This window comes from Tursiops truncatus, chromosome 1 (assembly GCF_011762595.2).
Source record: "Tursiops truncatus isolate mTurTru1 chromosome 1, mTurTru1.mat.Y, whole genome shotgun sequence".
NCBI classification, from domain to species: domain Eukaryota; kingdom Metazoa; phylum Chordata; class Mammalia; order Artiodactyla; family Delphinidae; genus Tursiops; species Tursiops truncatus.
Genome location: NC_047034.1, coordinates 50,593,596 through 50,611,492, shown reverse-complemented (window position 1 = coordinate 50,611,492; position 17,897 = coordinate 50,593,596). Strand labels below are relative to the sequence as shown.

The following is a 17,897-nucleotide window of genomic DNA, read 5'->3' as shown; positions in this document are numbered from 1 at the left end:
ATCAGTAATGTGAAAAATAAGAAGTGACTCATTTGAGTTACTAAGGCTGAACTGTAAGAGTGCTGTTGGCATCTATTAAATGTCAAGTGTTAGCAGGACTCAGAGGAAACTAATAAATACATTATCATTTCACGCTATTGTTCCAAATGCAATATGGGATATAAACGGAAAGAAATAATCCGCTGGTTTTTACCTCGGCATTCAACTTTTCTCTAGAAACTACAGCACAACCTGCCTTCATCTATCAGACTCAATGAAGAAATTGTTGCCGGAACTGTAAAGACAGTAACTATTTGGGAATCAGGAGTTTAGGAGATGGAGTGGGAGGCAGAGTTGTATGCTGGACGGACAGATCAGGACTACTAACACTGGCAATGCAGAGCCGAGGACTAGAGTGGTAAATAAAACAGAAGCCAGCCACACTTTCCTCAGGGAAAATGGGCAGGAAAGTGGAAATAAAGGCATCATACCCCAAGGCTCTTTAAAAAAGGCAGTTTGACTCTACCTGCCTACGGACTCATTCATACCTGGTGCTGAACTGGAAGCAGAATTTTCTGTGGCATCTTGTGGCCCTTCAATATTCTCCTTGTTCTCCCCCTGTTTCTTCAGCGTCCGGGTCTTAGAAGGAAGTATAGGTAATCGGGGCAGATATGGAACAACAGATGAGGAGGAGGCAGCTCTCCCAAGCTCCTCGGCTACCTCTGTGAGGAAGGCAAGGGGAATAATAAAAAGAACAATTTCATGACCAAAAAATGGGAGTTTCTCTTTTCAGAAAGGCATACAACTGAGAAGAACTGAAGAATGGAGTATAAAATATGTAAGTGGAATCACACACTATGCACTTTTTGTGTCTGGCTTCTTTTGCTCAGCATTCTATCTGTAGACTCATCCCTGTTACTGCATGTGGCAAGGGTTTTTCTTGTTGCTGTGTATTGTTCAAATGCATGAATACACCAAAATTCATCCATTCTCTTCTTCATGAATATTTGTTTCTAGTTTTTGGCTATTATGAATATAGTGCTAGGGACATCCTATTGTACTATGTGTCTTTGGCTTCAGTGTTATGCACGTCTGCTGGGTATAGGAGCAGGTAGGTCACAGGGAGCACATAAATTCAGCTTTGTTGGGTCTTGCCAAACCTCCCCAAACTGGCTGGACCAATCTACATCCCCACTAACTTGTATGAAGGTTCTGGTTACCATGCATGCTTACCAAAGTTTGATGTTAGTTTTTTTTGTTTGATTTTAATTTTAGCCATTCTGGGATAGATGTGTAATGGCCATCTCACTGTTTTATTTTGTACTTCTCTGATGATGGGTGATTTTGTGTGCTCATTGGTCATCTGGATATCCTTGTTTACTAAGCGCTTGTTCAGAGGTTGAACAAAGCAAACGGATGTTTGCACATATTTTTATTTTCAGGTTGCGCCTTGCATAAGAAGGAAGGTAGATACAATCCATTCCATTTCATGCCAGTGAAGCAAATGAGGCTCCTGAAAATGTGTTCACCCCATTAGTAAGCCTCAGCTGATTAAAAGCAGTCATGGGTTTTGCAGCTTTTACTAATAAGGCAGACATTGCTATTCATTCCTGAACAAAAATGAAGTATGGATCAATTAAATTGTGAATTTTTGTAATTAATTTACAATTTTTTTTGGTAATTATTTTTCAAAACTGACCCCCCACAAGCGTGGGTACACGGCACATAACCCAAGCCATGCCAGTGAGATTCCTTTCTCACAGAGCAGCTGCGAGACAGACATGAGGATGCTGACAACTGTGTTCTATGCCACCTGGAGGATGAGGTTAACGCAGAAACAAACGTAAAGAGATATTGGGTGGGTGAAGGTGTGGGAAGGAAAGAGAAGAGGGAAGGAGACCTGAAGCTATTTGAGTCCATGGCTTCAAGTGACCCTGAGGTTAGCGCCATCCCTGCTTTTCCATGGTTTGGTTATGAGGCAATAAATCCTCCTCTTGTTGCTTAAGAAAAGTTTGAGCTAAGTTTCTTTCACTTACAACTAATATACATCCTTTTAAGGTAAGAACTGTGTCTTATCTCTATGTCCTCAGACCTAGTATAGTGCTTACCACAGATTAAATACTTAATAAAATGTGTGTTAAATAATGTTAAATTTTTTGCTTAGCAATTTTTAATTGAAATTAGCTTTGAAAATTGATACGGTTGCTTTTCTAAAAGAGTATAACATTTTCAAGAGAAGCAGAAATATTTAGCTAAGGATTCAACAGAAGTTAAACGTTTACACAGAAGCACCCAATTCTTTGACCAATATTTACGACTTCTACCACTTTGACTGCATAGGATATAAAGCAACAGAGGAAAGAAGACTGCTGTGATAGGCAGCTGCTCAATCTGGCCCAAAGGGCAAGCTGTGCCCTCCCCAAGCTGCGGAAGTTCCATACATTAAAGGACGAGGATGAAAATACTTTTCATTAAACTTTGGTGTTGTACTTCCTCCTTTCTTCTTACCTAGACATGATAAATCACTAAGGAAGCAGACAAAAATCAGCTTAGCTGATTTCCTCTTCTAACATTTTTAACTTGAACTTAAACAGTAAGTTCTCTGTTCAATTATGAAGGAAAAGAAAAATTTGAAAAGTATGTATACAATTCTGGAACTACACCAAAATGTCTAACAGGCAAGTATAACTAAGAATTGTTTGTTTTTAGCTCTCTAGGAATAGTCTCCCTCTGTTTATAACAAGTTTATTGTTTCACTTTTGCAGATAATTTTAAAGAGACATTATACACAGAAGTAGAAAACTTCCTGTATGTGTCCATATACTTGTTTGTTTTTTAGATAAGAAAAAGATTCTCACTATTCATAGCTTAACATTCTCATTCTAAACTTTCTGTGTCAATATATTTAAGAATATCATTTTAACTACTCAATTACATGGATATAATAATTGGCACACTATTTAGATTGTTCTTAATTTTTCAATATTATAAACTAGACTCTGATGTAACATCCTTACAGCTAAATCTTTGTTCATACTCTTAATTATTTCCTTAAGATCTATTTCCAGAAATGGAATTTCTGGATATTGCTTTTATGACTTGGTTCTGTCTTTATAGGTGTGGTTTAGAGAGTTGAAATATTTTTCATTCTCATTTTTTCCTCTTCTCTTTCCTGCATTGTGTTAATGCTTAACCGCTGAACTTGAACTTATACTCTTCCTGAAAAGACTGAATTAATTTCTAATTAATATGAGCTAGAGACACAAATATACATCTTAAAATAGAAAAAAAAAAGCAAAACAAGAATAATAAAGGCCAAGAATTCAGTATCTTGAAATGGAGTCCCAAATTATAAGAATCTATAATTTTTGAAATGTTTTTATCATCCCCAGCACTCAGAATTACCCACCACTGACAGTAAATCACCAGATTCTCACCTTCAGAAATGCTGGAGTCATGGAACATGGTTTCAAAAGCTTGATGTGTTTCAGCAAAAGAGGGCCTGTCGGCAGGGCTCCACTTCCAGCCTATGTAACAAAAGAAGAACAGTATTAAAAGCTTCTTGCAGGAATTAAATATTCAGGGGCACCCTGATGGTGAGTTCCATGCATTAGGACACATGCTTGTTAAAGCAGAGTTACAGCAAGTTCACAATGATAGTGAGGCAGCTGTTTCTTAGTTCCAGACTCAGAGGTGTGACGAACCCACTTCCTAGGGCCAATCCTTCTATGTAGCCTCAGCTCCTATTCCCTCTACTATAGGGATGCAGAAGGGTGGGGAGATGGTTTAGAAAATGACAAGTTTTCTTCCACTGGAAAAATGAAAAGTAGTAAAACCTGTCTTTAAACTCACTCTTATAAATAATCAGTTGTACACATTCAGAAACATAACAGTATATCAAAGGCGGAGCTTGGAATTCACAGTTGACAAAGACAGGGCAGTAGGCAACAACAATGCTCAATGGGAAAATAACAAGACATATTCAAACACACTGCAGTTTAATTCACTACTCACCTTCCTACTTTCTCATCTTTAAGAAGTCAGATGCTTTTATTCATCACAGAAGTCAATTTCATGCATTCTCCATAGTCTTTAACAATCATTTTATGTAGCTGAAAGCAGCCCTCCCCTACCTAATCTCCAAACCCAATTTCTTATTATCCTATTATATATGCAAATGTTTGTGGAAAATTGGGTGAATATTTGGGCCACAGAGAATGACTCTTTGGATTCCAGTAAGACTCACTGGTAGAGCATACGATATCCCAACAGGCTGATCACTGACTAACTCTATGTCATGAGGCTGGACACAATCTTACAACACTGAGAGGAAAAAATGTTTTCAATTTTGTTAATCATCCTGAATTGCTCACTTAAACCTTCAAAATTAAAATATGCAAAAATACTCACATGCTCTCATAAGTTCATACACCTTAGGGGGACATCCTTCAGGCTGTTCCATTCGATATCCTTTTTCCAGCAGATCATAGACCTGAGACAGGTCAATACCTGGATATGGTGACATTCCATATGTAGCAATTTCCCACAAGAGCACCCCAAAAGCTGCAAAAGGGATGAAAAAAAGAGCTTTATATTTCTTCTGATTTATTATTTATTTTATACCATTAGGTAACTTCTCTTTCAAATTGTGGGTAACATTCACACTATTACAACATTAGTATACTCTTATAATTCTTACAACATGACTTGTTCTTCGAAGATATCTTCCACAGGAACACTTCACTGAAGGAACACTTCCCTTTAAAGACAGTTTTCTTTAGATTTCCCAATTTTTATTTGGATTTCCTTTACTTCAATGAGGGAAAATAAACCATGACCATATAAGAAGTCTGGGGCATAAGCAAACTATTCTTAGAGCAATTTACGATCTATTTAATGAATTTCAGAATTTTTAAGTCAGCTAATACTAGAGGAATAATATAAAAATGGACTCATTTAAAATCAGATAAAATTCACATGTGAAAAAAGAATTTGCTTGATTTTCTCACAGGTTATTCCTGAGTTTGAGATTTCTGGTAAAATATGACCTAGAATCCTCAACTATTTCCACTGGCCCACAATCCAAACTTCTAGACTTGTTCTTTCCCCCGAGTCTCTACTAAATCATATTTCTTTTCAGGGCAGTAGAAACAAGATCAGTTACAAGGACAAATTCTAGCTGAAACTTCATGCCTTCCTTGAAAAGAGGTTGCTACTCTGTGTCACAGTGCTCTAGAAACAAGCAATAAAGCCTAATGTGGAAAACAGGGAGCTTCACAGAGAGGATCATTAGAACTTCAGTGCAATATAATACCTAGACTGTGAGTGCTCTGAAAGCAGGGACTTTTTTAACTTTTTTCTTTACAACTTCTTTCTACGGTAAGTGCCTCGCAGATAGTACATATTTAATAAATGCTTGCTGAATGACTGAAGAAGGATGGGTGTAAAGGCAAAGGATACTGATCATATAAAAGAGAACCTCTAAAGAATTAAGCATTTACTTATAAAGAAAATGACAAAACACAGAAAAACGTCCCTTCCAACCTTACCCCAGACGTCAGATTTAATTGAGAAGGTATTGTAGGCAAGACTCTCTGGTGCTGTCCATTTAATAGGAAATTTGGCTCCAGCATGAGCAGTATAGGTGTCTCCAGTCATCAATCTACTCAAGCCAAAGTCAGCCACTTTTACCACATGGTTTTCTCCCACCAGGCAGTTACGAGCTGCAAGATCTCTGTGGGAAAGAGAAGCCAAATGTGATTCCAATCAGATGGTTCTGGAAAATGGTCATGAATGCTCTGTTATCGGTTCTTTGTGCTACAAGCAGAGTTGATAAGTAACTGTTGACAGATACAGTGTTTTATGAAAATTGCTGACATGGTAGAAAGCCACTAATTATACATCACTTGTAGAGTACTCATCAAGAGGCGGTTATGTGATGCCACAATAAAGCAGGCTTCAGAAAACGGGTTCCTATTTGTAAGTACAGTGGGATAGGTTTCAGAGGTGAGTAACATATGCTCTTCTACAAGGCTTCAAGTTCTTTACTAAGACAGAAAGCTCTTTTTAAACTTAAGCCGCTAGATGGAGCAAAAAGATCTTGGATATAGCCTCGGGCAAAATAAACAGCTTTCTGTTCTGAGAACAGCAAAGGCCCCGCATTAATACTTTAATCAGAATACACAGTAGGTTTATAGGAAATGACATTACAATGGTCCCTGTGAAAGAGAAAATTACTTTCCTGAGTTATCTGAAAATTTCTGGGAAGGTTCTCATATTCTTTCCTTTATTTGCATGTCAGGCAAGGCAGCTTCATGGTTAATCATAGGCGATAATCAGGTTTTACACACCTATGGATGAAATTCTTCTTCTCTAAATACTCCATTGCAGAAGAGATCTGAGTGGCCATGTAAAGCAGTACAACTGCAGTCACCTCTTCTCGGTTGCATTCTCGGAGATAATCAAGCAAGTTCCCATAAGGCATGTATTCAGTCACAATGTAAAATGGTGGCTCCAAAGTACATACACCTGATAGTTCAAATAGAGCTTGCTTTATTAGTATATATTCAAACACTCCAAACCACTTTGGCAAGAAAAATGGACAATTTTTAAAGTCTAGTTCAGCCGTAATCTTTTCCTTTCTTGCCATGTCATTCTCTAAAAATAATGCAGCGAAGTTAAGAAGCTGGCTGATTGGAAGTCTCTGCTTCCATTGATATCACACTCTGGAAATTCATATGCATTTTGAGTATATGCCTGTTTGAGCAAAAGCAGTTACTTGTATTAAGGGGTCAGGACTACTGATACTTCTAGAGTTCTGTACATGCCCACAATTCCCATCCTCAACTGCATGCTAACAATGTTTATCTAAAAGTAATAGCAATTGTGCATATGTTGAAGGCTGTGTGAGCCCAGACTGTAATAATGCTTTTTAAAAAGATTATAACTGTTTCCATAGTTAAGGATTTCACTAATACATGGAGGACTCCTTGTAAAAAACCAAAAGAAACTACTTCCTTTGGGATAGTTTGGTGCAATGAACACCCGAAGAAAGTGGCCCTATTTTTAAAAGGCAATGGTTTCAGTCAAAGGTTTCTCTGTGATCTGAATAGGTGAGAAGCCAATCTATCACAGCACAGCACTTTCTGCTTGTAAAGGTAAACTGATGGGCGGTCACAATTTTTCATCTTAGTCCTTTGCTTAATGCCTCTTTATGACTATGATAAAAGAAGGACTTTAATCATAGACCTTTGCTTAATGCCTGTTTATTTTGCAAAAACCTTTGGGACAGTTTTTGGTTTAGTATCATTTTGAATGATTCTGAACTTTAGTCAGGGGCAATTACCATAAGCTGGGCAGTTTTATACATTGCAATCAATCCAGGTCACTGTTTGTTGGGTAATTTTTAAACACAGAGACTGCTGATTAAAACAACAACCATTTATTGAAATAGATTTGTACTAGGAGCTTCCACCATGGTGATTCAAAAGAAGGATTTGGAGATAACAGGGTATTGGGGGACAAGTATCTTTGAAGAAACCTATGGTTCAGGCAAGCGTCCTCACCTAGTAGTTGTACCAGATTAGGATGCTTGATTTCCTTCATCACTGCAGCTTCTTTTAGGAATTCCTCCACCTCCATAGTATCTTCCTGGAAAGGGGGGAAGATAAGAAAGAAAAAGAGGAAAGGGACAAGCCCCATCTTAATCATTTGAGTCAACTCACAATCCTAAAACTTCAGCTTTAAAAGGTGGTATCTTTTGAATATTTTAGCACTTACTTCAAGAAATTTTATCACAAAATAATATGCTCTATACAAGTCCAATTAAGAAAATGTCTCCTTGAATTTATGCAGTATTTGAAACTGGAGTGAAATTTAGTAGGGTGAGTAAAATTCAGCAATCATGTCCTATCACAAGTGAAACACAAAAGACTTGGATAGATAACTCAGTTCTCTGCTAGTTTACTTCCCTAGATACCTCAAGCCTCTGAAAGAGGAGACAACAGTTAGCTGTTTACACATTTATCTTCCTGACAAATTCCTTAAGGAGCAAAGCATATCCGCAAGGCTGTACATACTGTTTCACACTCAGAACAAGCACTTAATAAGTGCTTGCAAAAGAACTGACTACTACTCATAGGTGAAGAGCAGTCCTTTCGAGTGACATGCCAGAGCTACTGAGGCATATGAGAAATCTTCAGAGAATGGAATGAGTGACAAAACTTGTAATTCGATACCAGGATGCTTAAAGGAGAAAGAGGGTGGCATCAGGAAAAAGATTTCTGTGAATATGAAGAACAAGAAAAAGTGATCTAATCTCATGGAGATGGGAGGAACAAGCAGCAGGGAGATAAAGGACAGAACAAGAAAAGACAGTGCCCATGATTCTCCAACAATGCATGAAGAATTCTGTCCAGCAGGGGTTGTCCTGAGGAAGGAAAGCAGCTTGCTTTGCTTTTACAAGTAATAATGTGCTTCTAACCTCCCACCAAGATCTACATCAACAGCCTCCAGAGACAAACCTTCCCCACATGTGGATTTCACTGCATTTCAGTGAATAATCTGCCCCTGCATTGTCAGCAACGGCACCAGGGTTAATCATCACAATTTGCTGATGTGCTTGGCACCAGTGGGTGGAAAGCATTCCAAAGCTAAAGAAGGGCAAGCTGACATTTCCAAGTGATTCAGCACAAAAGAAAAAGATGCCTGAAAACCGTAATTCTCAGCAACCCACCTTCAATGTTTTCACAGCAACCGTAAGGCTATATTTCTTCCAGACGCCAACGTAAACCTCTCCATACTGACCACCCCCAAGTTTGTGCTTCATGGTAATATCTGTTCGTTCCATTTCCCATTTGTCATGGATAGGGGACACACCGTAGACTGTAGGCTTATTACACTTGGGTGCTGGGTAGTGTAGTGTTGTTACCAGTCCATCAGCCACTGTGGAGTGATGGTGAACAAGCTCGGCCAAGGTGCTAAAGCGGCTCTCAGCAGTTACATAAACCTGGTGAGGAGAGTGGAGAAAAGCTAAACCAACCTAAAAGAGGTCATTATTTCACTGGTCTTAAGATACGAAAATAAGCAGCACTATTCACAATAGCCAAGACATGGAAACAACCTAAATGTCCATTGACAGATGAATGCATAAAGAAAATGTGGTACCTATATACAATGGAATACTATTTGGCCATAGAAAAGAACGCAATAATGCCATTTCTAGCAACATGGATGCGACTAGAGATTATCATACTAAGTGAAGTAAGTCAGAAAGAGAAAGACAAATACCGTATGATATCACTTATATGTGGAATCTAAAATATGACATAAATGAACTTATTTCTGAAATAGCAACACAATCACAGACATAGAGAACAGATTGGTGGTTGCCAAGTGGAGGGGACTGGGGGAGGGATGGAGTGGGAGGTTGAGGTTAGCAGATGTAAGATTTATATATAAAATGGATAAACAACAAGGTCCTATTGTATAGCACAGGGAACTATATTCAATATCTTATGATAAAACATAATGGAAAAGAATATAAAAAAAGAATGTCGATATATATATAACTGAATCACTTTGCTGTACAGCAGAAATTAACACATTATATACCAATTATACTTCAGTTTTAAAAATACTGATTAATAAAATATGAAAATAAGGAATTATCTATTGAGGTAAATGGAAGAATTAAACCATGATGGCAGGGAGAAACAGAACTTCAGTTTAATCTCATTTAAACCACTCTTCCTATGGTTCCTAAAGTAGCTCTAGTCTTGAGGGAGAAAAGCTTCCAAAATCTCTCTCTGGATCATCAAGATCACTGGTCTTCAAATATTTTTATGCAAAAAGACTACGGAACCCAAATATATAAGATAAAGGAAGAGAAACGCCGATTAAAGTAGGTAAGAGGGGACTGGCTTCCTGTAAAAATTTATGAAATACCACCTCAGAATCTTGCACAGAACATAATTTGAAAAACACTGATTTCAGTTTTTTTGGTAGGGAGAGGGTATTCAAATATCTTATAATTTTTATTTCATTAAGATGTGCTTTTGAGTGTCTAGGCCGTTTTACAAAAAGCCACAATTTTATTTCAGAGTTGTTAACAAAATAGTAGTTAATTTGTGATAAGCAGTAAGAAGTATAAAGTAAGATAGCACTCTTTGGGCCTTATCTCCCAAGGGAGCTTGCTTATTTTTAAAAAAAGAAATTTCTAGTGTATACAGAAGAGTATACAATTAATAAATGGAGAATTGATGATTTCTATAAAGTGAACTCACCCATGTAAACATCTCCCACATGGAGCATTATAATATTACCAGCACCCAGAAGCCTCCCTCGTGCCCTCCCAGCTATTTACCCCTGCAAATGTAACCACTCTGCTGACTTCTAACACCTTAGATTAGCTTTGCCTGCTTGTGAACTATACCTATACAAATGGAATCACACAATAAGTAGTTTTGTGCCTGCTTTCTTTCACACTCAACTTTTTTTTTGTGATATAATTCATATATAACACCATAAAATTCATGACTTCAAGTGTACAATACAGCGTTTTTCAATATATTCACTGGTTGTCCAACCACTACCACTATCTAATTCCCGAACATTTTCATCACCCTACAAAAGAACCCCATACCCATTAGCAGTCATTCCCACTCCCCTCATCCCCATCCCTTGGCAATCACTAACCCCTTCCGCTCAGCTTTATGTGTATGAGATTCATCTATGACAGGGGTCAGCAAACTTTTCTAGAGGACCAGATAGTAAATATTTTAGGCTTGTGGCCATAGCGTCTCTGTCATTACTCAAATCTGCCGTAATATTGAGAAAGCAGCCATAGACAATACATAAACAAATGGGTGTATCTGTATTCCAATAAAATTTTATTTACAAAAGTAGGCAGCTGGTGGGTCACAGTTTTTCCTGAGAGTGTGTGTAGCAGTACTATGTTAATTTTGTTGTTGTACGAGATTCCATTTTATGAATATACCACAATGTATTAATTCATTCTACTGTGGTTAGACAGTTGGGTGTTTCTAGTTTCTGACTACTATAAATAATGCTGCTGTGAACATTCTTGTACATGTCTTCTGTACACATATGCACTCATTTCTATTGGGTATACAACCAGAAGTAGATCTGTTGAGTCTCTCTTATATCATCACTTATCTGATTCTATTTGGTTTCATCAAGAAAAAATACGTCTGTAAGGTGATGCAAAAGAGAAAGAAAATTAATAACTTACTATCTCCTACTTTTTACCAGCCATTATGTTTTATGGAAATTATCTTACTGAATCCTCACAAGAATCCAATAATATGGGATGGGAAACTGAGGCTTAAGTAAGGTCACAACGTTAATAAATGATGGAGTTACCCAGCAAACCAGATCTGCTTGCTTTAAAGCCTGTGTGCTTTTCCCCTACTATGCATATCACAAAGAGAGAAAGAGTGGAAGAAACAATTCAATCTAAATTTACTGTTCAACAGAAGAACTGACATAAGCCTATACTTTACCATTTATAAAGTAAAACAGTTCCATTCTAATATGGCCATTTCTATATGGTTGGCCTTTCTAACATATAAACTGCTAAATGACTGATTGAAATATTTATATTAACATACATTAATGATCAACATCAGTCTCAGAAGCCTAAATTCTTACTCGGTAAACTTTCTGGTAGAGATCATTATAATTTTCATAGATACAAGGTTTAATTTATAAATTCTACATAATGTACTGGATGCATATATGCATACTTATACACTGATGATGATGAGAACAGTTAACTTATACAGCTGTTTTCTTCATTCTTCACCTTCAAATCTAGCTCATCATTAAACTATTAACATAATACTGTTTTTAATTTCCATTACCATATTCTTCTGAAAAGAGTAAGCTCTCTCTCACATGCCAAATAGCTCAAACTCACGTCAGTGATTAGTTTATTTCATATCAGACATAAAAACTATATTCTTTAGTCGTTCTGAATACTGTTTCTAAAGAGCAGCCAGTCCACACCTAGAGGTGGCTGCCAGCCAGTCTTACCTTGCCATCTGTGGTAGTATTGATCCTGTAGTGATACACACGCCCCTCATACCTGAGCGAGATTGACAGCTGCCCAGGGCTGCTCTCACTTTCTCGCACCAGGAAGCTGCCATTGATTAGACTGCTGAGTAGATACTCTGCTGCACTGCGAGACACAGGTCCATGGTACCAGGAGTGTTTCTCCAGGCTGTTCACTGGGGTGATGTAGTTGCTTGGCACCCAGCCTTGGCCATTCTTAGAGCGAACTTCACTCCACTCACCATTCTGGTTGTAACCAAGGACTCGTAGCTTTTCACCTGGCCAGGAGGTCATCACAGAATGAAAGAAAAGATGTTAAGACTACCTCAAATGGAAGCAGTCTACTGTAAAACTTAAAACTCACTGAAAAATGAATCAAGAACTTTTAAGCCAACAAAATTTTTAAAAATAATGAAAACTTGGCTGTCACATAGCCTGATTGATATCTTTAGCTCATAGCTTAAACAAAAGCAGCATAGTTAAGAGATGGTTTTCTGACATTACCTACAGAGTTTTAAAGGTTTTTAACCAGAAACTCCATGTATGCAACTAAGGTAGCATACAAAGATAAAAAGGTTATTCAAATGTCTGGAAAATGACACAGTCTCACTCTTCAAAAAAATGAAATTAATTTTTTCCTCAAAACAGTCTGTCAGGGAATGTATCTTATATATGGTTCAGTGTTAACCACAATCAAGGATTAGGGATAAGACATGTAAAATACAAAGTTACTTCTAAATTTCAGTTGGCACAAAGGCTACAAAAACCATCAATGTAAAAAAAACAAAGAACAAAAAGGAACCGACCACAGAGCTTTCAGCAACATTTTCAGAAAGAAAAGTACTTGGAGGTGGAGGTGGGCAGTGAGGACTCCCGAAGCACAATCTTTTCCAGGACTCAAGTTTTAAAACAGAATTTCCCAATTTCCCTCCCATTCCCCATGATGAATTAATCACCCCTATCTGCTCCTCTCAAATTAGTGTGCAGCAAAGGGAAGCTGAGTCTGAAGTTGGAACCCAAGACACAAGTTACTCGGAGTTATCTTTGCTATCAACTTCAATGTCCTTGATCTAATAAAGCTGTGAACATCAACTTTAGACTCCCCAAACATACACCCTGCCCCTGTACTTGCAGCACAGGCAAAACAGGGAAGGTGAAAGAGGTATCATTAGTGATAAATAACTTAAAGAATCCTTATAAGGCCTTAGGCTCCCATATCTGAGAGATGCAAGCTTTCCTATAGAGTTCCAGAGCAATCAAAAGCATATAGCTCAGTAATTATCAGGCAAAGGCTGTTGAGGAACAACTCAAAATTACTATTCTGGCAGCCATCTAACTTTTTTCAGCAGTCTACAGAAATGTTCGTCATAGGATAACTTTCTATTAGCCCCTACCACCTCACCCAAGACCCTGGGATGTGAGACATTTCAATGAGAAAAAACATGAGTATATGCATGTGCACATGCACACACACACATACAAAAAATATATATACATATAGGTATATAGTAGTGTACGGGCATGTGGTGGTGGAAATGCATGTGTACTGATAAATACTCCCCAACCATATCTGCAGAGGAAAAAAAATCTTACTGCTGCCAGAAAAGCTAAATAAGACTTGTCAGTCTGTAGTTTCTCTCCACTCCTCTAAGAGAATGAGAATTACAGACTAAGTTCTTTACCAAGTACATTACTGTTGCTTCCTTACAAAGAAATGATAATGACATGTCATCATAATCAGGATACAGTCAAACTCCCTAGGTTTTTGGTTGTTTGTTTTTCTCTTTTTAGCAGTTAGGAGGAGAATTTTCCACTCTGGAAGTTTTGAATACCATGGAAATTGACAATGGATATAAACATTGGCCCTATTGCCAGAGGAATCCTGGGAGAACTTTGTTTTTTAATTCAAGCAAAATATCATCTTTGAAGAAGGAACTAAAACAAGTATTGCTATTTTATTTTTAAAATATTTTTCTTATCTTTTAAAATCATAAATTAGCTTTAGCATGACATTGTTTTATATTAATAAGAACCTGGATAAAAACCTGGCATTTCGTAGGTTTTAAAAGAAATCACTGTTGGTCATAAGATAACGGGAATCACACTTCTTGGGCTGCACACTAGTAGTTGCCATTACTAGTAACTGACGAATCAACAGGCTTTCTTTATCAATGTTTCCTTGGTGACTGAGCTATCTTGGAAAATAACTGACATGAAAATTATATTTAGGAAAGAATGTTCTGAGTCTTCACTTCACCAACTTCTCCACTGAAGCATCTTAAGGTAAAAGAGTGTGTTGTAGCCCAAAGAGACTACCTACCACGCAGTATAAAATGCTTTTGAAGTCCTTTGTTTTATCCTAAACCTCTGTGTAAAATTTTCCTCCCATCATAAAACACAGCCCCCCACACATGTACAAATACCATCACCAACCTGCTGCCCCCAAAACTACCCAAAATCTTTAAGTAAATTGATGTTAGGAGATAATAATGTGCTTTACTTTTCCTGTACTTTTGAAACCTCCTTGCACATGTACCTCTGGGAGATACCTATACCCCAGTTTGAGAAACTCAGTTTTAAGGATTTCTGTTTTTGAAGAATCTGGCTGGATTTTAAAAATTGATGTATATAAAAATTTTATTTTAACGGTAACATTCCTTGAGTGAAGACCTGTCTTCTTAATTTGGTATATGCACTCCCATTTAATACCTCATTCTGAACCCTTACAAATAAAAAGAATATGTTCGACAAATAATCACTGAAGTTACATTTTCATTTAGCTAAAAATTATCCTGAATCTTATTTTTTCCCAGTAGGAAGCTTTCATAAATGAAAAGACAAGAAAAGATTAAGCAGATTAGCAATCCAACTCACGTACACAATGAGAATGTCCTATACTATTTCCTTCTCAAAACAGTTTCACTTTTTCTGTCCTTGTTCAAAAAAACCAATAATGGTTGGTTTTACCTGGACATGTTCTCGATGTTCCCTTTGATAAGAATTTACTACTGAAAATAAACTACTACTCTGTTGAGAGTGTTACTACTATAGAAACCCTTCCTACTAGTCCTTTCACTAACCCATATAAACACAAATGAGAGTAAGTTGTCTAGGCCAGTGCTACTCAAAGCAGGTCCACAACAAGATGCTTGTGCCAGAATGTGAATCACTGGATTACTTTCTTCCTGCTGAAAGTCTTGTTCCAAAAAAGGAAAATGTCAGCTGAACTAAATAATAAATAGTGTACTTAGCAATGTAGTTGTTTTACATTTTGAGTGAAAGTTCTTAATCTCAGTGCAGACTGGTAACGAATGGTTCTCAAATAGGCAGTCAGTCCACGAACAACACTTAGAGTAGCACTGGGGTCTGGCAACATGTCATCTTAGCCACAGTCCAGTGAGAAGAGGTGTACGGTAAACCTTACCTTTGTGGCAGGTGAATGCTGGCATATTACGTATAGTACAGAATTCTGAGAATGAGTAAAGTCTATGTATATATCGTGTGGTGTTTTTTCTAAAGTACTTCGTCTCATTTTAGCCTTAATAAAAATCCTATAAAGTAAATAAAGTGGCATTATCCCCTACACAGGTTTAAAAAAAAAGAATGAACCAAAGGTATCTGGGCCCAAATTGCCTAGCTAATTTTAGTCAGAGGCAGAATCTAGAATACACCCCTTTATTTCTTAACCACTAATAAAAACTGAAAAGTGAGAGGATGTTACATAGAAGCTCACCTTTAGTGATACTCAGTGTGTTATCACCACTTGCTACGAAATCATAAAGTGCAACAAAGAGATTAGGGTCACTCTCAGTGGCTCCAAGCAAGTTCTCCTTGGAGCTCCACCTGATGGCTTCATTCAGGGCCTGGGGTTCAACATCACAACCATAGGGGCGGTGCAAGGCTTCTGAAAGACATAAAGAGAAAGGAGTTCACAGGAAGTCCAGGAAATGGAAATTCATTTGAATTCAGTACATACACAATATTTTAGCTGCTGGCATTATACTGATGGCTCCAGGGTGGAACAAAACTGTTCACATAGTTGTGGAGTCATAAAGAAAGAGCAAAATAGCACCATCTCCTAAGCAGGAGAGAAGTCTACTTGTTGAAAATACAACAAGATAGAGAAAAGAACACAAAACGAGCATTTAGCTGTTATCTGCATTAACCAAAATCAGAAATAAATGAATAGGAAAGGCACAGTTTCCTCAAAATAAAAAAAGAAATCTCAAAAAGAAATGGCAGTTCATTTTATAAAACACACAAGATATTTTGTCTAGGTGACAGTGGTTTTAAGAAGGAATAGTTATGTTTTATAAGTCCTCCCAAAGTACCTTTCTCCCCTTACTCTCTCCATATAAAACAAACTGTGGAAAAGATAACAGAGATTTTAAGAAATATGTACAGATTGTATTAATCCAGACCTTCCATTTACATATAGAAAATTACAGAAATAGTGCTTTTAGAAAAAAATCCTAAAATTATCTATTAAATAACAGAAAAATATTTTGGTTTAATACAAAATATTTTTGGCATCCCAAAATACCTTTGTGTTACCATGCACTGTCTATAATGTAACAGCTTTCAACTGTTAACTGTTTTAATGAAAAAAATTTTTTACCCTATTTTCTTTTCCTAAGTGGTACATTTTTATAAAATAACTAACTTAGGGCTCTAGAAAATACTGCCAGCAGTGGACATGATTTATTGAGTTTCTATCATGTGTACTGGTTGAAGCCTTGTAACACCTGGTTTCTTCCTCAAGGCATTGTGGTTCTTAGATTTAGTTATACTACACAAACAGGTGATCCCTATACCATCTTAGTTAAAGATCACCTGCTTCTCACAGTTCAGGATGATTATACAAAAAATACACTCATCTTTCAGTAGCAATGTTCTTAATCACTAAAAACTGGTTTTTGTGGCAATCTGCCACTATCCAACTGCCTCTGTCATAAAAACAACACTTTTCTAGTATGTCTCTCTCTCCCTCTCCTTCCACTCATTTTTAATTTAAACTTGGTTTTATCATACATGAAGAAGAAAAACCCTTGAATCTGTGATTTTATTTCTTTTCCAATCCATTCCCTCCTCTCCTTCTGTACTGCCAATGTCTTAGTTCAGATTCCCATCATCTCTCACCTGGACTACTGCCTCCAGTCTTGTCTCCCTCAAATCCATCCTCCACACAGCTGGCAAAGTGATCTATTTAAAACAAAAATTTGACCATGTCACTCTTAAAATTCTTTAATAGTTCACCATCAAGCTAAAATCTCTTTAACATGGCCTACAAGGTCTCTTATTATCAGATCTCTACCTATTCCTCCAGCTTCACCTCTCCCCCATTCCACATCTCAAATTTTACATCTGAACATACACCACGATGCTTCCTACCTTTTTGCCTTTGTTCACATAGTCCTATCTACCTAGAATGCGAACTCATTCCACCCTTTTTTTTTGACTGGCTGACTTCTATTTTTTTTTTTTTTTTGCCGTACGCGGGCCTCTCACTGTTGTGGCCTCTCCCGTTGCGGAGCACAGGCTCTGGACGCGCAGGCTCAGCGGCCATGGCTCACGGGCCCAGCCGCTCCGCAGCATGTGGGATCTTCCCGGACTGGGGCACGAACCCGTGTCCCCTGCAATGGCAGGCGGACTCTCAACCACTGAGCCACCAGGGAAGTCCTATTCATTTTATTGATATGACACTCAACTCCAATATGATCTCCGCTTGGAAGCCTCACATGCTCCTCCTCCCTGTGCTCACAAAAGCATTACACTTGCTGCAGTAACACCTCCTATCTTTATCCTCAATTTATGTTCGTCTCCCCAACTTCACAATGTGCTCCCTG

At 37.6% G+C, this 17,897-nt stretch overlaps 1 protein-coding gene across 7 annotated transcripts in view; it reads right to left on the bottom strand.

Annotated features, from left to right (window-relative positions):
* Nucleotides 1-17,897, bottom strand: part of ABL2 (ABL proto-oncogene 2, non-receptor tyrosine kinase) — a 108,468-nt gene that overhangs the window by 9,755 nt on the left and 80,816 nt on the right. For 5 of the 7 annotated variants that reach the window (XM_033854343.2, XM_033854365.2, XM_019952243.3 and 2 more), the window contains exons 2-11: nucleotides 17,191-17,253; nucleotides 15,785-15,955; nucleotides 12,034-12,329; nucleotides 8,714-8,986; nucleotides 7,545-7,629; nucleotides 6,330-6,507; nucleotides 5,529-5,713; nucleotides 4,390-4,542; nucleotides 3,417-3,506; nucleotides 528-701 (exon numbers count right to left, since the gene is read on the bottom strand). In XM_033854343.2, coding sequence (XP_033710234.1) covers nucleotides 528-701; nucleotides 3,417-3,506; nucleotides 4,390-4,542; nucleotides 5,529-5,713; nucleotides 6,330-6,507; nucleotides 7,545-7,629; nucleotides 8,714-8,986; nucleotides 12,034-12,329; nucleotides 15,785-15,955; nucleotides 17,191-17,253 — 1,668 coding nt within the window. The remainder of the gene's footprint in view (nucleotides 1-527; nucleotides 702-3,416; nucleotides 3,507-4,389; nucleotides 4,543-5,528; nucleotides 5,714-6,329; nucleotides 6,508-7,544; nucleotides 7,630-8,713; nucleotides 8,987-12,033; nucleotides 12,330-15,784; nucleotides 15,956-17,190; nucleotides 17,254-17,897) is intronic. The other 2 variants (XM_033854347.2, XM_033854374.2) reach the window with 1 other exon arrangement.